The sequence below is a fragment of the Meyerozyma guilliermondii genome, genomic scaffold (genome assembly GCF_000149425.1).
Source record: "Meyerozyma guilliermondii ATCC 6260 scaffold_2 genomic scaffold, whole genome shotgun sequence".
Lineage (NCBI taxonomy): Eukaryota > Fungi > Ascomycota > Pichiomycetes > Serinales > Debaryomycetaceae > Meyerozyma > Meyerozyma guilliermondii.
This window is the reverse complement of record NW_001809799.1, coordinates 1,617,020-1,631,707: the sequence shown is the minus strand read 5'-3', so window position 1 is coordinate 1,631,707 and position 14,688 is coordinate 1,617,020. Positions and strand designations below refer to the sequence as shown.

General features: G+C 42.5%; 9 protein-coding genes across 9 annotated transcripts; 2 read left to right on the top strand and 7 right to left on the bottom strand. All coding sequences in view use genetic code 12, as the record gives it.

Moving 5' to 3' along the window:
- Positions 1 to 331: 331 nt before the first annotated feature.
- On the top strand, positions 332 to 1,912 carry PGUG_02116 (uncharacterized protein; the record flags this gene model as incomplete). Its single annotated transcript, XM_001486395.1, has 1 exon — positions 332 to 1,912. One exon carries the CDS (start codon positions 332 to 334, stop codon positions 1,910 to 1,912), a length of 1,581 nt encoding a protein of 526 aa, XP_001486445.2.
- A 200-nt stretch (positions 1,913 to 2,112) lies between these two features.
- PGUG_02115 (uncharacterized protein) lies at positions 2,113 to 2,610 on the top strand (the record flags this gene model as incomplete). The annotated part of the gene is made up of 1 exon (XM_001486394.1): positions 2,113 to 2,610. The coding sequence occupies one exon, from the start codon at positions 2,113 to 2,115 to the stop codon at positions 2,608 to 2,610; it is 498 nt and encodes a 165-aa protein (XP_001486444.2).
- PGUG_02114 (uncharacterized protein) lies at positions 2,172 to 2,726 on the bottom strand (the record flags this gene model as incomplete). Its single annotated transcript, XM_001486393.1, has 1 exon — positions 2,172 to 2,726. One exon carries the CDS (start codon positions 2,724 to 2,726, stop codon positions 2,172 to 2,174), a length of 555 nt encoding a protein of 184 aa, XP_001486443.1.
- Positions 2,727 to 2,928: 202 nt separating this feature from the next.
- On the bottom strand, positions 2,929 to 3,300 carry PGUG_02113 (uncharacterized protein; the record flags this gene model as incomplete). The annotated part of the gene is made up of 1 exon (XM_001486392.1): positions 2,929 to 3,300. One exon carries the CDS (start codon positions 3,298 to 3,300, stop codon positions 2,929 to 2,931), a length of 372 nt encoding a protein of 123 aa, XP_001486442.2.
- A 364-nt stretch (positions 3,301 to 3,664) lies between these two features.
- Positions 3,665 to 6,058, bottom strand: CDC47 (DNA replication licensing factor MCM7; the record flags this gene model as incomplete). Its single annotated transcript, XM_001486391.1, has 1 exon — positions 3,665 to 6,058. One exon carries the CDS (start codon positions 6,056 to 6,058, stop codon positions 3,665 to 3,667), a length of 2,394 nt encoding a protein of 797 aa, XP_001486441.2.
- A 240-nt stretch (positions 6,059 to 6,298) lies between these two features.
- STB3 (Stb3p) lies at positions 6,299 to 7,555 on the bottom strand (the record flags this gene model as incomplete). Its single annotated transcript, XM_001486390.1, has 1 exon — positions 6,299 to 7,555. One exon carries the CDS (start codon positions 7,553 to 7,555, stop codon positions 6,299 to 6,301), a length of 1,257 nt encoding a protein of 418 aa, XP_001486440.2.
- Positions 7,556 to 9,029: 1,474 nt separating this feature from the next.
- On the bottom strand, positions 9,030 to 9,869 carry PGUG_02110 (uncharacterized protein; the record flags this gene model as incomplete). Its single annotated transcript, XM_001486389.1, has 1 exon — positions 9,030 to 9,869. The coding sequence occupies one exon, from the start codon at positions 9,867 to 9,869 to the stop codon at positions 9,030 to 9,032; it is 840 nt and encodes a 279-aa protein (XP_001486439.1).
- Positions 9,870 to 10,277: 408 nt separating this feature from the next.
- PGUG_02109 (uncharacterized protein) lies at positions 10,278 to 13,316 on the bottom strand (the record flags this gene model as incomplete). The annotated part of the gene is made up of 1 exon (XM_001486388.1): positions 10,278 to 13,316. The coding sequence occupies one exon, from the start codon at positions 13,314 to 13,316 to the stop codon at positions 10,278 to 10,280; it is 3,039 nt and encodes a 1,012-aa protein (XP_001486438.2).
- A 180-nt stretch (positions 13,317 to 13,496) lies between these two features.
- PGUG_02108 (uncharacterized protein) lies at positions 13,497 to 14,204 on the bottom strand (the record flags this gene model as incomplete). Its single annotated transcript, XM_001486387.1, has 1 exon — positions 13,497 to 14,204. One exon carries the CDS (start codon positions 14,202 to 14,204, stop codon positions 13,497 to 13,499), a length of 708 nt encoding a protein of 235 aa, XP_001486437.2.
- Positions 14,205 to 14,688: the final 484 nt, after the last annotated feature.

Below are 14,688 nucleotides of genomic sequence, written 5' to 3'. Positions count from 1 at the left end.
CTGATTTGTCACCAGTAAACAAATACCAGTGGCCACATTGCTAGGAGCTCATCGCCGTCAGCACTTCAGTTATATCTGCAGAAATCCCTTATCGTATTGTCGTTTGACCTCAGTATAAGCGAGAAACGCAATGAGCTCCCACATTTTGTAGTGTTGTCTCTAAATGGGGTGCCTGTAATTTCTCTATCTTGTAGTATCTAAACTATAGCCATTGACTTCATACCTACACTTGACATTACGTTATCGTTGACTTATATCTTCAACATACACTGCATCATTCGCAATTTCGCACCACCAGACATCCAAACAAGGGGCGATTATTTCTGTAACCATGAACATCCTTATATTCCTACTATGTGCATTCGGAGCATTGGCTAGTGTCAGTTCTGATGGTGCATTCATGCTTCAGTCATATTTAATGTCAGACTTGACTCTTGACAATCACGAAGCTTGCAGGCTCATCAGTAAAGACACTTCTGGTACTGCAACAATGCATCTCTACATTGATAAAATCGATTCTACTTCTGAGATTGAAAAGATAAAGATCCCCATCTTGATAATGCGTGCTTCAGATACAGACAACTTCACTTTGGATTACGTATTTGAAGGAGAAAAACCGCCATATGAAAAGCTCATTGATGATAAGACTACCACTTTCAAACTCGAAACCAAGAAAGATGCGCCTAAGATTGACCAATCTCGTCTCCTCAATGACTATATGGTGGCAGACCCAAGAGATGGTAAAGCTCATGAACATGTCGACATAATATTTGATGTTCCCGAATCAGGAATCTACTGTGCCCTCATTGCCGTTCCAGAAAATAGCGGACTTTCCAATTTGAAGGTTGTTATCAATTCTGTGAACTCCCATGGATTGTTGGACTTTGCTGGTTGGGTTGTCTACAAGCAGTTGATCTATGGTATTTTGGTGGGTCTGGCTCTCGTGGCATACTTGATATACTATATTCTTCGGTTTAAAGTGGGAAGCAACTTTCAGAACTTGAACTCGGTATCCTTAATCTCAAAAGGAATCATTTTTCGGGTGTTGATTCCACTCCAAGTATTGTTGATTGTCCGGTGGTTCTTCTTCTTTGTGAGTAATCACTATTCTCCATCGGAGCACAAACTTCTTGCATTTTTCGATGGCTTATTATTATGGGCTGATGCATGTTTTAATATCTATATTAACTTTTGCATTTTATTATTTGCCATGGGCTATGGTGTGATATACAGCATTGGAAAGGGCTCAAGCAGCTATAACAAGATCCCATATAGCTCATGGAGGTTAGCCAAGGTGTTGTTCGTTGGTAATTTGGTGGCTCTCACATTGAATTTCGTATTCCGTGCCTCCGGAATCATACAGTATGACAAGGTACAATTTGCTGAGCTTGCAATGGGACCTATGGAGGGTGGTTCTTTCAAGCTCATTCCTGAGATTTTGCTGCTTCTTAATGGAGTATTTCCAATAGTATGGCTCATAGTATCTTTGAGCCACTATTTCAAAACCCAAAAACTAATTGCTAACTTTCCCGGCAATGGAAATGATGTCGGAGAGCGTGAGATCGCCTCTTCGAAAACATCCAAATGTTTTAAGATGTCCATCTTGGTTATATTTGTCATGCCTATATTTGTGTTCACTATGACTTCCATTGTGTTAGTGGTGGGACTTTTACGAAAGTCAAGTTTGAATTTCTCCTTTGGACAAGATGGTAGGATAGAAAATTCAGGTGAACTCGTTCGTCTAATGGAGTATGCAGCGCTTGATTCCAAAATCTACAAGTCTATGGTCTGGTCGCTTTTGCTTGAGGTTTACGGATCGGTAGCTTTGCTATACTTCATCTGGATCAAGAACAACAATGGGCTAGTAACCAAAGAAACGGTTGTCGATGAGTATGAAGTTGACTCCGAGTAGTGCTGTGGGCTAGCTAGAAAACTTCGCTGTACATTAACTTCTATAGGTGCATTCTCATCGTTAAACTTTAATATGGCAATACTTATGGTATAAATATGAGCCTAATAACTATTTCGTGAAATTGGTGGCTTTCGGTTTTCAACTTGAGTTGAAATTACACGACAGTTTGCATTAATCAATAAAAGGTACTTGGTCCCTCGATGTTCGTCATCCGCACGCTTCCTCGACTTTGTACATATATTACAATAGATACAAAGGACTACTTTCCTCCTTTCTTGTTCTTTTTGTTTCTGTTCTTGAATCCCTTCTTCTGGGAGTGCTTCTTGTTGAACTTTATACTGTCAGACAAACTTCTGTCTCCAAGTCCAATTTCACGCGACACGGCGGTGCCAGCCTCCACGCCAAACTTCTCTATTCTAGCCAAGTCATTTCGAGAAGCTTCGGCTGCTGCTTCGTCACCGAATTTTTCAGCTCGTTTGATCTTTTTTTGTAACAATTCCACTGCTAATTTCTTCCTCTCTTCTGGTGACAAGACTTTTTTCTCGGGTTTGCTCTCCTTTTGTTCCTCTTCCTCGATAGCAGTGTTCTCCTTAGCAGGCTCAGCAGCAGCTTCATCCGCTACATCTTCTTCTTTGAGTTCTTCTTCAGGTTTGGTTGCTTCATTATCACCAGCCGTGGAATTTTCACCGCCATTCTGAGCGTCATGTTCGGTCAATCGCTGAACCAAGTCAGCTTTCTTACCATCAACAGCCAATCCACGAGATTTCAAAACCTCCTTCAAGCTGGCTACAGTTTGCGACGAGTAATCACTCATGGTTGTGTTGTTGTTGGATGTCGAAGTGCGTTGTGAATTAGCACCATAGTCCGATTACATAAGCACGATAAGCTAGAAGAAGTAAAAAGATTATCAAAGTTAAAGGCAGTAGAACACTGTGCTTGCTTTTCTCTTTCAGGCTCCAGTAGTTCTTCGTTAATGTTCCATTTTCTGCCTTTATAGCCCTGTAATTTTGTCAATACTAGACTGCGAGCTCTATGCAAAGCACTAGTAGAACTATGACAATCGCCACTAGTACTGACAATATTACCACAACTGCAATCCGAGACGCTGGATAGAAGTCTTTTTGCAACAGCATTTGGATCTGAAAGTATCGAGTAAGACCTAAGCAAGCTGTCACTAAGCCCAAAAAGATGCAAAGAGGTCCAAGCGGGGCGCCTAGTCTCAGCATTACCGAGACCTTATTATCGTCAATTACATGAGTGCTTCCGTCTGTGAACGTTACTGATACCGATTTCATATCGAGTCGATAAAATTGATGAAATGCAACACCAAATGTTAAGAAGCCAATTGCCGTTCGAGTCCATGCGAGAAACGTTCTTTCGTTAGCCATCTACCGTTAGTATTTGCAATTGCACGCCATAGAACATACATACATGATCTCGTGCTACAGGCCCTTTATTTTCGAGAAGAAGCGAGGAATAGTTTATCAGATCCCTACATTTTTCAGCCATGGTTCTTGATTTCTTCTCCCCAACTTCTTCACTTTGGGTAGGCACAGCCAGCACATTTTCTTCTCTGGTCTGTTCGGGCGGTCGCCTAATTCTCATAGCGCTGTTCGCGCGAGGCAACTCCATAAATAAATACAATTAGAAGCCTGATAAGCCGGGGTTATGACTACCTAATTGGTTGTGCGCGCACGTGACTTGCATACCGACAGATTTATACTAATACACATAGAATTAAAGGCTCAACCGCTAGTCAGACATCTCCAGGTCGCTATCTGTGCTAATAAAGAACAAAGTTGCACCATTGTCGTTCACCTGCCACACATTCGCGTCCTCATACAATTTTATACATTCCTGGAACTGGTCCGCGGTAAACGAACGTCCAAGAACTCGGTTTTTAAGGTCGTCCATTGGCAACGAACGTCCTTCTCTTATGGAAATATTCCTGATCAATTGGAAGATTGTTGTAAGGTACGATGTGTCTTCAGGTGGTCCATCATCGTCAACATACAACGACGATTTCGAAACTTGCATCAATCTTAAAGCCTCCTCGACATCTTCAATCGTAACAGTGTTATCAAATCTGATTCTTGCAAGCGCCTGAGCCATTCTTAAAATACCCAACACGGTTCTTGGTGTGATATGCGAGAACTTTTTGACCGAACCTTCGTTTCTCTTGGACTCTTTACGCATACTGATGTAGGAATTGCCAATATAATCTCCAACTTCTTTGGGAACGACTGGTCTGTAAGTGCGAGCCAAGGAAATGTACTGACGGATGGTAGCAGAGTCCAATGGGACGATTTCGCTTTCAGGTTGTTTGTTATGCATATGAACGTAGGCAACGTGCTGGGCGAGTCGTTCATCAGAGTCTCTCGTAGGCTGATCTAACATCAAGTACATTATATCAAATCTTGATAATAATGCAGCTGGAAGATTGATGTTTTCATGTGGTGATAATTTGGGGTTGTATCTTCCATACAAAGGATTGGCGGCAGCAAGAATTGATGTTCTGGCATTTAAAGTGGTGTTGATACCGGCTTTTGAGATCGATATGGTTTGCTGCTCCATAACCTCATGAATCGCAGTTCTATCTGATTCTTCCATCTTATCAAATTCATCGATACAACAAACTCCACTGTCTGCCAAAACCAAAGCACCACCTTCCAAAACCATCTCGTCGGTGATGGGGTCTCTCATAACGGCTGCGGTCAAACCAACACCAGAAGATCCTCTACCAGTGGTGTAGACGGATCTTGGAGCAATCTTTCCTATAGCACGCAATAATTGGGACTTGGCCACACCGGGATCACCCATAAGACAAACGTTGATGTCACCACGGATTTTTAATCCATCACCAATTTCCTTGGTCACACCACCACATAATAGTAAAAGTAGAATCTTCTTGACATCGAGATGCCCATAAATTTCTGGAGCAATCGACAGAGCCAAACGGTGGTAGATGCCGCCTTCATCGTGTAATTTTTGAACTTTTAACTTGATTTCTTCTGTCAATTCAAGTGATTCATATTGCTTTTTGTGCTGCTTGACATATTGGGCTTCCAAATACGTCTCAGTAAGTAAACCAGCCTTGAGGGCACGGAACCCAGTATATGGTGCAGGCATGAAAATCCCCGCTATATCCACCACATCTCCAGGGTTCATCGTCCTAACCAAGTCACCGTTAACGTGGACTGTAAGGGTTCTGGGGATATGTCCCACTGGGACTTGATTTGCCAATTCTTGAATTTTTACCTCCTGGAAAGATGAGAACTTTGATGCTCTAGTAGACATGAACAATTGGCCCTTTGTGTTGTTTGCCTTACAAACGGGCGAATTGCATTCAGATAAAGGTGTAAACACTCTTGAGGATACCTCTTGAAAAATTTCAAAACCACACTTGTCACAAGTATAAGCATTGACAAGAACCGAAGGCTTCACGTCTGAAACTCTCGTCACTATACCACGCACAGTAATAAGCTGTCCCACATAGCTGCCTTTGACGTCTCTAACAGCCAATGCTTTTGAGTTACTAAAATCTGAGGTGGGCTTAAAGTATAAGCAGTATCGACGAATGAGCTTGGATGGAAAGATATTGTCGGCAGGTTGGTTATCTTGACGGACTCCTTCGCCATTGTTGGAGTCGAATCCATCTCGCAAGCTATTATATTCTTCATTATTATCTTGTTGCAATCTCAAATTGCGGAGCTTTCTTTGGTGTAAGATCACATCAAGCACATCATCTTTGTAAGAAATGTCTTTCGTAGGCTCTGGCATCAATTCATCAACCACGCTGCTGAAGAGTTCCACGTATCTATAACAATTTTTAATGATATGACCAATAAGTGAATTAGGGCTGGTGGAGCTTTGAGTTTGAGAATTAGGTCCAGCAAAGAACTGGTTTTCATGATAGTTTTTCAAATCCTCAAGGTCGATATAAAGAGTTGAGAGCTCTCTGTTTGCAATTCGTTGCAAAAGACCCAAGTATTTTGGTCCGTTGTACTCAATTTCATCGCTGATATCAGTTTGGACTTCTTCACTGGAACCTTTAAAATGGGTCAAGAAGTCACGAATCGACAGTTTTATGTCTTCGTAGTTCACATTGAGCTGAATAGCTGGAAGAACAGTCGAGGTCGTTGACATGATTGACCGTGGCTATAATTGAGCTATCCTTTACTGATAATGAGATGAAGTTTGACAGGCGTTTTTTCAGCGCGTTTGATGTAAATTAGACCGAAACAGGAAAAATTAACTGTACAGGAACTCAGCGGTTGCGATCACTGCTGGTGGTAAGGTGCAACTATCAAGCTATAAGCAACTAGCAAGCAACGTAGCAGATGTACTCTGAAGTCACATCTTCGATAAATATGTATTTTACTGGTGTTACACTGACATAAGATCTACTAATGCAATGGCCGCAGCTCGTTCCTCGGACTGTGGTTTCTTCAGACTCCCATTGGGTTTTCGTAATGACTCTGCGCCGATGGTAGCCCAGTCCTCTTCATCAGTATCTGATTCGTCTCCATGATGACCGCCATGGTTAGCAACAGGTGATATGAGCGAAGTAGAATGAGAAAGAGAACTGTGTTCGTAAGGCTGCTTTCTAGCTACCTCTGGAGGATGCAGAGGTTTTGGCAATGATGAAGAAAGGGTACTTCGTATGTGAGATTCATTGAATGAGGACTTTCTTCTTCCAGCCGCCGACATGGCAGCTTCAATGCTTTCAGGAGATGTGTTAATGGTGTGGTGAGCAAAACTCAGACCGAGTGAGTTGATTGGTGATGCAGAAAGTGGTGGTGGAGAATTGAATGAGGTTGTCGAGTTCTTGCCCGAGGACAAAATATAATTGTCGAGATTGTCAAGCGAATTGAGCCTGGAACGATTGAATATAGGATGACGATACTTGTGTACCGCAGCCGACGACGACTTGCGCCGGCTGGCAGCTCCAGGAGGTGGTGAAGTTACCTTGAGAGGAACCCTATCAGCAAACTTGATGGGTGGTGACCGTTTAAACTTGGCGTCGTAATCGTTATCGAAAACGAAGAGTTCATTGTCACTCTCGCTGGAGCTTTCACTTTCATCCTCAACACCATCCATAGGGTCATCGTCCTCGGAGTCCGAGGCTATGGCTGACGATTCCATTATGTTTTCGTTAGGAACTCGCACATTATGCAAGTTACTTTTGGCATTGGTGATACTCTTTCTGCGAAGCAGTTGCTTTTTTGTCCAGCCTAATTTCAAGCCCGTTTGGTTACGCAAGTCTTGAACGCTGAGTGGTGGTTTTTCCGGACCAGCAGGATTACCTGGAGCAGCACCGGCTCCTTCGGTCCCTTCCGTGACAATATAGTCTGATCCGTCATGACGCACAGCCCATTGTCCCCAACCAATTTTCTCAAATACGACATCATTAGTTGGGTCCTTCTGTTCCATGGCGGCCATTATGAGCCTTCTCTGTTTCGACAACGAGAGCAATTCGAAGCCAGGCACCTCAATGGATAACTGGGCCGTTATGTGTCTAATGGGCAACGGACCATGGCGTATCAAGAGATTCGCAAGCCGAGTAGGAGTAATTTTGGAAGCGACTTGAATGCCTTCTGGAGAAGAAGTCGATAGGATATTGCGATTTGGAGGACTTGACATAGCGATTGAATGGAGGAGCACTTCGTATTGGATAAAACGTTGGTGTGGAGACACGACGGTTCTTATCACCTGTGTGCAACGGTTATTGTTCCGAACAATGGATCGTTAAATTTCACCAAAATTCGATCCTGACAGTTGAGGTCGACCGGTGAATGTTATAACACGCAGAAAATAATTGAAAAACGCGAGATATCTTTAAAATTCGTTCAATTGAAAATGTGAAACAAGAATAAACCACTCTTTTTAATATTTCAGTTTGGATATTTCAGCTTGTCTGCAGGTTACAAACAATCAACGATATTAGGTATCGACAAGCGAGAGTAGTTTCTTAGGGTCACAGAATAGTTCTTGGTATGAAACGGTAAGAACTGCCGATTTTTTTCGAGAAAAAGATGGTTTTTGTGGCTAAATTGAAGCAAGTTATATTTGAACCCAACCAGCGCGTGGCTATCAGAACAAACACCGTGACTCAGGTGTGGTGCATGGGTGTTATGCCCCCCATGCTTGCCAGGGTACGACATAGTGGGGCAATATTATCCTAACTGGGACGCGAAAAGCGGGTCAGCGCACATAATAAAATAATAAAGGTCACTGGTTACTTTGTTAGTGGTGGATGCTTTGGTCTACAATGATGAATAGGCAAAAGAGTATAGTTGTTAGCCAGCATTTCGTGACCAAATTTAGGTTTTCCTGCAGACGGACCCGGTCATGGATATGAGGCTTGGGCCCCACACTCCCAGATTCGTTCCCGCGGCGGCCAAGTTGAGTGTGCGAGTTTCAAGTGGCATTGCGGTCGTCAGTTAGAGTTGCAGTGCGAAAAGTTAGGCTAATTGTGCGACTTGATAATAAGTGCGATTAGGTGAGTTCACTATTTAGGGCACAGTGCTTGGTCTTACAACGCATTGAGCTGTGGTTGCATCATTGATGCCGGAGGAAGTAGCACCAAAGCTTCCTGATAGCACTTTAAGTGTACTTGTAGAATCCATTAAACTGTTTCTTCCTGAGCAGGATCATAGTAAGATTCAAATTCTTTGCCTAATTGACCAACAGACTAATACGCTTGTTGGAGCTGTAGGTTTTGAAGATGGTGTACCGCTTGCAGTAGAAGTGGCCAGGACCAAGTCTATGGTGGACGCTACGATCTCAATGGCTGGAGGTGCCAAAATATTCGACCCCACAATTTTATCGTTGATCGTACAGTATGAAGGACAAGATCTTGTGACCGTATTCAAGTCACATTTGTATATAAGTATACTTTTACATAGATAGCATATAACCTACCAGGCACATTCACTTTCTTGTTGCATTTTGTCCACTGTACTTGTTCACTACTTGCTCATTTTCGTTCACATTTGTTCTCTTATCTTTCTTTAATTCTTCATCTTCCTCACTTCGTCTACAGAGATCATTTGTTGTGTCTTATTGCGTAAGTATCAGAGCTACGATTACGATGGTGGCCATCTAACTTTGTCCTTTACAAAGAAGGAAAGTTCTTGTCGTCAACAGTTGGCTTAGCAGAGCCAGCACCCTCACGGGCACCTCCTCTGTTTCCACCTCTGCCTCTAGGAGCACCTCTGCCCCTGTTTCCACCTCTGTTTCCGTCTCTTCCTCCTCTACCTCTGCCACCAAAGTCACCTCTTGGAGCAGGCTCGGAGTCAGCAAACTTGGCGTCAATTTCCAAAAACTTCTTCTCCTTAGGAGCCTTAGCCTTGGCCTTCTTGACAACTGAAGGTTCAACGTATCCTTGTTCGGCCTTCTCAATTTTTTCAGCACTGGTCCACTTGGATTCGGCACCTTGGTTGGCTTGTCTGACCTTCTTGGCTCCATCCAATTCCTTTTGCTTCAATTCCAACTCGGCAATGTAGTCTGCCAAAGATTTCTTGGGAGTGTTGTCAACTGGCTCGGCGGACTCGGCGTCTTCTTCTAAACCAGCAACGGCATCGGCGGCACCTTCAGCCTCGGCTTCGACTTCCAAGTCTGCAGCACTCTTTTGGCCCCAGCTTTGCTTGATCTTCTTTCCGGAATCGGACTTTCCGGATCTAGAGTGACGGTCAAATGGTTTTTTGTAGTGCTTGGATGGGGTGGAAGATGGAGCACTGACTTCCTTGTTGTTAGCCTTGTTCTTCAATGCGGCTTCGTTACCGGTAGCCTTGGACTTCTTCTTAGCCTTGGCTGGGTCGGCAGAAGGTGGTGGTACATCAGCCTTCTTCGATGAAGTGGTGTTTTTCACGACCTCCTTGGTTGCAAGAATAGGTGTTGAGTCGTCCTCAACATCGTTCCCCAACAAGTGGTACAAGTTCTGAGTTAGTAACATAGCTCAATTCAGGTGGTGTAATGATCCTGTGCTGCCAATTCCTCATGAGGAGCTTTTTAGCAGCTTTTATTGTTGCTTTATTAAAGGTCACAAGATGAATGACGAATCTTCAATTGAGGCAATGACGATCTCTATCACACCATATTAACATATCGAGGTCTATGAGAAATGAATAATCCACTTTAGACATCATATAAATGTCTACTTACCTTATTTTCGAAAGACATGTCTCTCAATCGATTTACTCTCTGTCTCAGTCTTGAAAATTTTGCTGACTGAATGTCGACACACTTGCGCCTTTGTGTAACTTCCCCAACTTTGGCTTGCGTAATTGTGGGCATGCTCGGTGGGAGCGCGTGAGTAACTGGTATACTACAGCCACAGGTAAGATAATGGAGACATATATTTTTAGCTCGTCTTAACGAATGTATCGCCAATTCTTGTGAGAAATGTTCGAATTGCTCCTCGAAGATCTGTCGATATGCTTTTGGTAAATAATTGTAGTGTTAGCTGGTACATCTCGGGAGAATACTTGACAAAGTCTTCTTCATCCAATTCAATGTAGCCTTGATAAATCTCAATAATTACTGGCTTCCAGGTGGTGATGTTGCGCTGTTGGTTGGTTTCATCAAACTCGGTGAAACGGTCAATGATGTTGTTGCATAACGGAATGATTTGCTTCATTATTATAGCTTTAGCAGCATTGTCTGTTTTGTCATCGTCGCAGTACATTTGCAACATGATATTAATGAAAACTGCCGCTGACGACGATTCTTGTTTGAGTAAATTGGGGAGTCTTTCGATAACTCCGGCATTCCATATACGCACCCGCAACTCGTAGTCATCGTTAAACCTTTTAGCAAAGTCGTAGCTGAACCTCAAATACCCAGCCATTTGAAGCAAATTGGTATATGGAACTGCCTCGTAGAAATCGTCGTTTTTGAAAAGCTCTGACAATGTCTCGATCATCAATAATTGAAGCACACACTTGACCACAATCGAAGACTTATCGCGCGAACGTTGGAGCCTGGCTTCAGTGTCATTGATATGGTTTTCAGGAGCAGGCTTTAATGATTCTGTATCATCGGTCTCCACCTCGTCTGCCATATAGGAATATGCCTTATCGTCAATTGAAGGGTGCTCCTTGACTGAATGCATTGGATCAGCAGTGAATAATTCTTTCGCCGTGGTCAAGTCGTATAAATCATGAATTGCTTTGGTTACCAAATTCCATTGATCTTGATCAAACTTCGATGCATTTTCGATTAACAACGAATGTAAGCACGATCTTCCAATCCTGGCAATGGTATCATTTTCTTGACAGATACAGGAGATGAATAAGTTCAAATACTCATCCAACATGCGATTTAATGCGTCAAAATAGTGGGTGAACACTGTGACCATATTGCGCAATGCTTGGATTAATGTAGTTGAAAGCCAAACCGACAATTTATCGTTGTCGTCGATATTGTTCAACTCCCAATGGTTGCTCAATACACCAAATATTGGGAACAAAAGTTGACGACAGACAAGGTCCCAGAAATTGTTCTCAAAATGCTCACCATATTCGAGCAAGATATCAAACAAAGCGTTTAGTGCTCGAGACCGGACTTCCAACTCCTCACCAGTCATGGTTATATCATAAAAGCCAAAAAGAATTGGGAACCACAATTTCACGAGATTGTCATTCTTATCTGAAATCACATCATTAGCATCCGTATTAGTGTAACCAGGAATTTCTTTTATCAACTTTCGCAAAACATCTAAAGAGAGCAAACTGATGCGTTGAAACCTTTCATTCTTGGCCAACTCGGTGAAACAAACTACCAAATCAGCAAAAGACTCCTGCTGACGAACAGTATCAATGTATTCTTTATTGATCCAATTGGCCATTTTGAAGCTCTTATTAACCAAAGTTTCTTTGTTCTCTTTAGCAGTGACACTCAAGGTACCAAAAATTGTCTTCCATCCAGATTTGATTTTAGTTGATCTTGCAAGGATCATATTGTTGATACACTCCAATACCATATCCTTGACTTCCAAAGACTCATTGTGACGAACGATATGTTCAAAGGGTTTCAAAAATTCTTTTTGAAACTTGAAATGCGACAATTCTTCAATCTCAAAGAATCTCATCGACAACTGCCTCAAAGAATCCAAAGCGAAGAAAACAATAGCCGGATTACTATGACAACCAACCCGGTTGAAAATCTCTCCAATGATAGCCCAAAGTTGCGACCATTCAAGACGAATACGACCCATGTTATAGTAACAGATATCAACTATCTTTTGTAACGAAAACATTCTTGGGTTACTGCTTTGACCAGAAGAGTCAATTTCCTCAGAAGATACGTCAGATAATGCTTTGACGAATTCAGCAATAGCTTCTCCACTTAGATTGGAACTATTTGTGAAAACCTTGTCAACTGCAACCTCGAGTTCTGTCTTTGTAAGGAGTTGAGATATATGTGGGGTGAGCCTTTGGTTATGAAACTTGTTGGAAGCAGTCTGTGATGCAGTAGGATGTGAGGTAAACAGACTGAAAAAGCTTGTTGCTGCTGACTGATTACTCTCAGTCGAAGTTCTGTTGACCATTTTGGCAGTGGACACATCAGGGATCGAGTTCTGATCAATTCCTTGTGCAATCAACTGTAACCTCTCGAGTTGAGATACAGAAGTCAACACTTGCATCCATGCTGACTTCATGTAGTTTCCTTCGCTTACCGCCAAATCCAACATCATGTAAATTGCGTCCACATTCTTTTCTTTCATCTCTTCGTAGCTGTGTAAATTCTCAAATTGAACTAGAGCACCAAGAAACGATTTCCGAGCATAATCGAGATCAAACATGCAACTGATTTTGATTGAAAGTCTGATTCCTTCGAGGCAAACTCGTGAGATTTCACTGTCGTCGTACTCTTTGAATATTTGCGTCAATCCTGCCAAAATTGACATCCATATGGTGTCAAAAATGGACTTTACATGATAGACATTGGATGCAGCATAAAATACGCCCTTTGAAACTTCAGCTTTCAGCTTCTTTCCCAAATCCCTGACTAGTTTTTCAGTCTTGGTAGCCATCTCCTTAGAGGCATGTGAGTAGGCTTCTTTGTTCAAATCTCTGCCACCGAAGAGCCCCAATCCTCCAGAATGTTGTACTTGAATATCACCAGCAAGCAACGCAGCATATTGCTCCGACACAAGCACAATCTCATTCTCTTGCACTTCACGGTAGATATCTTCCAAAAACTCTCTTGGTAAATCCTGATCATTGTCAATTCCCGAATTGTTCTTGATGAAACTTTCCACCGTCATCCTATTCTTAATTTGAAGCGAATGCAAATCGGTGTTGAGCAAAATGACAGAATAAGAAAGGACATACGCCGTTTCTGCGTTGGCAAAGACGGAAGGGTTGCCTTGAACATATCGTTCTGCAAATTTTAACATGTATCTGTCGATCTTCTGGGACTCACCGAAAGTCTGAATGATTGTAAGAATGTTCTCATAGCTTGCACGAAATCGGTGTCGGCAAAGTCCATTTGATCAACGAAGGCATGCATGACTGCAACGTTTTGCTCGGGTTTCCTTCTCCCATGTATTCTCCAATTACAGCCTTGTCAAGTACCTTCAGTTTCCAACAAAAACTTGGGCAATATCTTTCGGTGAATCTGAAGGAATGAAATGATGTTGCAAGAAATGCTCAATACCTTTCTTGGCCTTTTGATTGAAAAGCTTCACACCTTCCAAAAATGCTTTCTTTCTTTGTTTCAGATTCTCGAATTGTTCAGGATCGTCAACGTCACTGATCTCCAACGCTGAGCCATTAACGAAGGATGCATTGCGAGAGTTGAAGGCAGTTGACTTGCTCGAGTCAAGAAGTGGTGTGGGAGCAGTAGTATCATGACTGCTCCGAGTAGCTTCTTCCTTGAAAGTAATTCCTTTCTGAGCCCATGAGTATAATGACCTCAAAAGGGCAACGTTACAACTTAACGCACTTATCTTCAATGCAAACTCGAGGGGATACATGTTGTATACATCTGGTTCTGGAGGTTTTGAGCTCTTAGTGGAGCTGGTAAGATTGGCGATCTTGCTAATGTCGTAAACAGAGATACCCTTTCTTCGATTATCATAGAAAGCTGCTCTTTGTTGGGGAGTTACCTCGATCCTACTCAAGGAGAGCTTCGTCAAAAGATCGACAATCTTCTCACATATACTAGGCATTGTACTGTCACAATCGTAATTCAAGTAAAATTCGATAATACAGCGGGAGTCATTACACAACCGCTCTATTATTGAAAGTAGGTAGCGCTTTTGGTGCGCTGTCGAGGTTCTCATTTCAGCAACAGGAAGATAAATTTCATCCCAGAAAACAGGAATTTCTTGCTTGAACTCGGAACGTAAGTTCGATATGATGAGCCAGAAGATTTCCAACGATAATTCGAAAACAGGTGCCAATGGAGAGGCAGCATTGCGCGATAATGTCAAGCATAAGTACTGCCTAACGGCGTTGATCAAACGGGTCTGCTCACTAGAATTCGAGGAAAGAATGACCACATCTTTGCTGAGAAAAATCTCAATATGCTCTTTGAGGATAGTGTGGACTATGTGTTATGATAGAAGCTTGGACCTCACTGAGTGTGATTTCATGTCAATTGTCGTTTCAGAATCAATAGGCTTGACTGAGAGTTTACACATGGAGCGAAAAATCAAGAAAGCGTCCTTTACCAAATAGGTCCTCGTCTCCTTCCAGGGCTTGGTTCGCCTCCTGGACCCTTTCGCTGTCTAGCGCGCTATTATTGAGTCGGCTCCAAGATTCTCT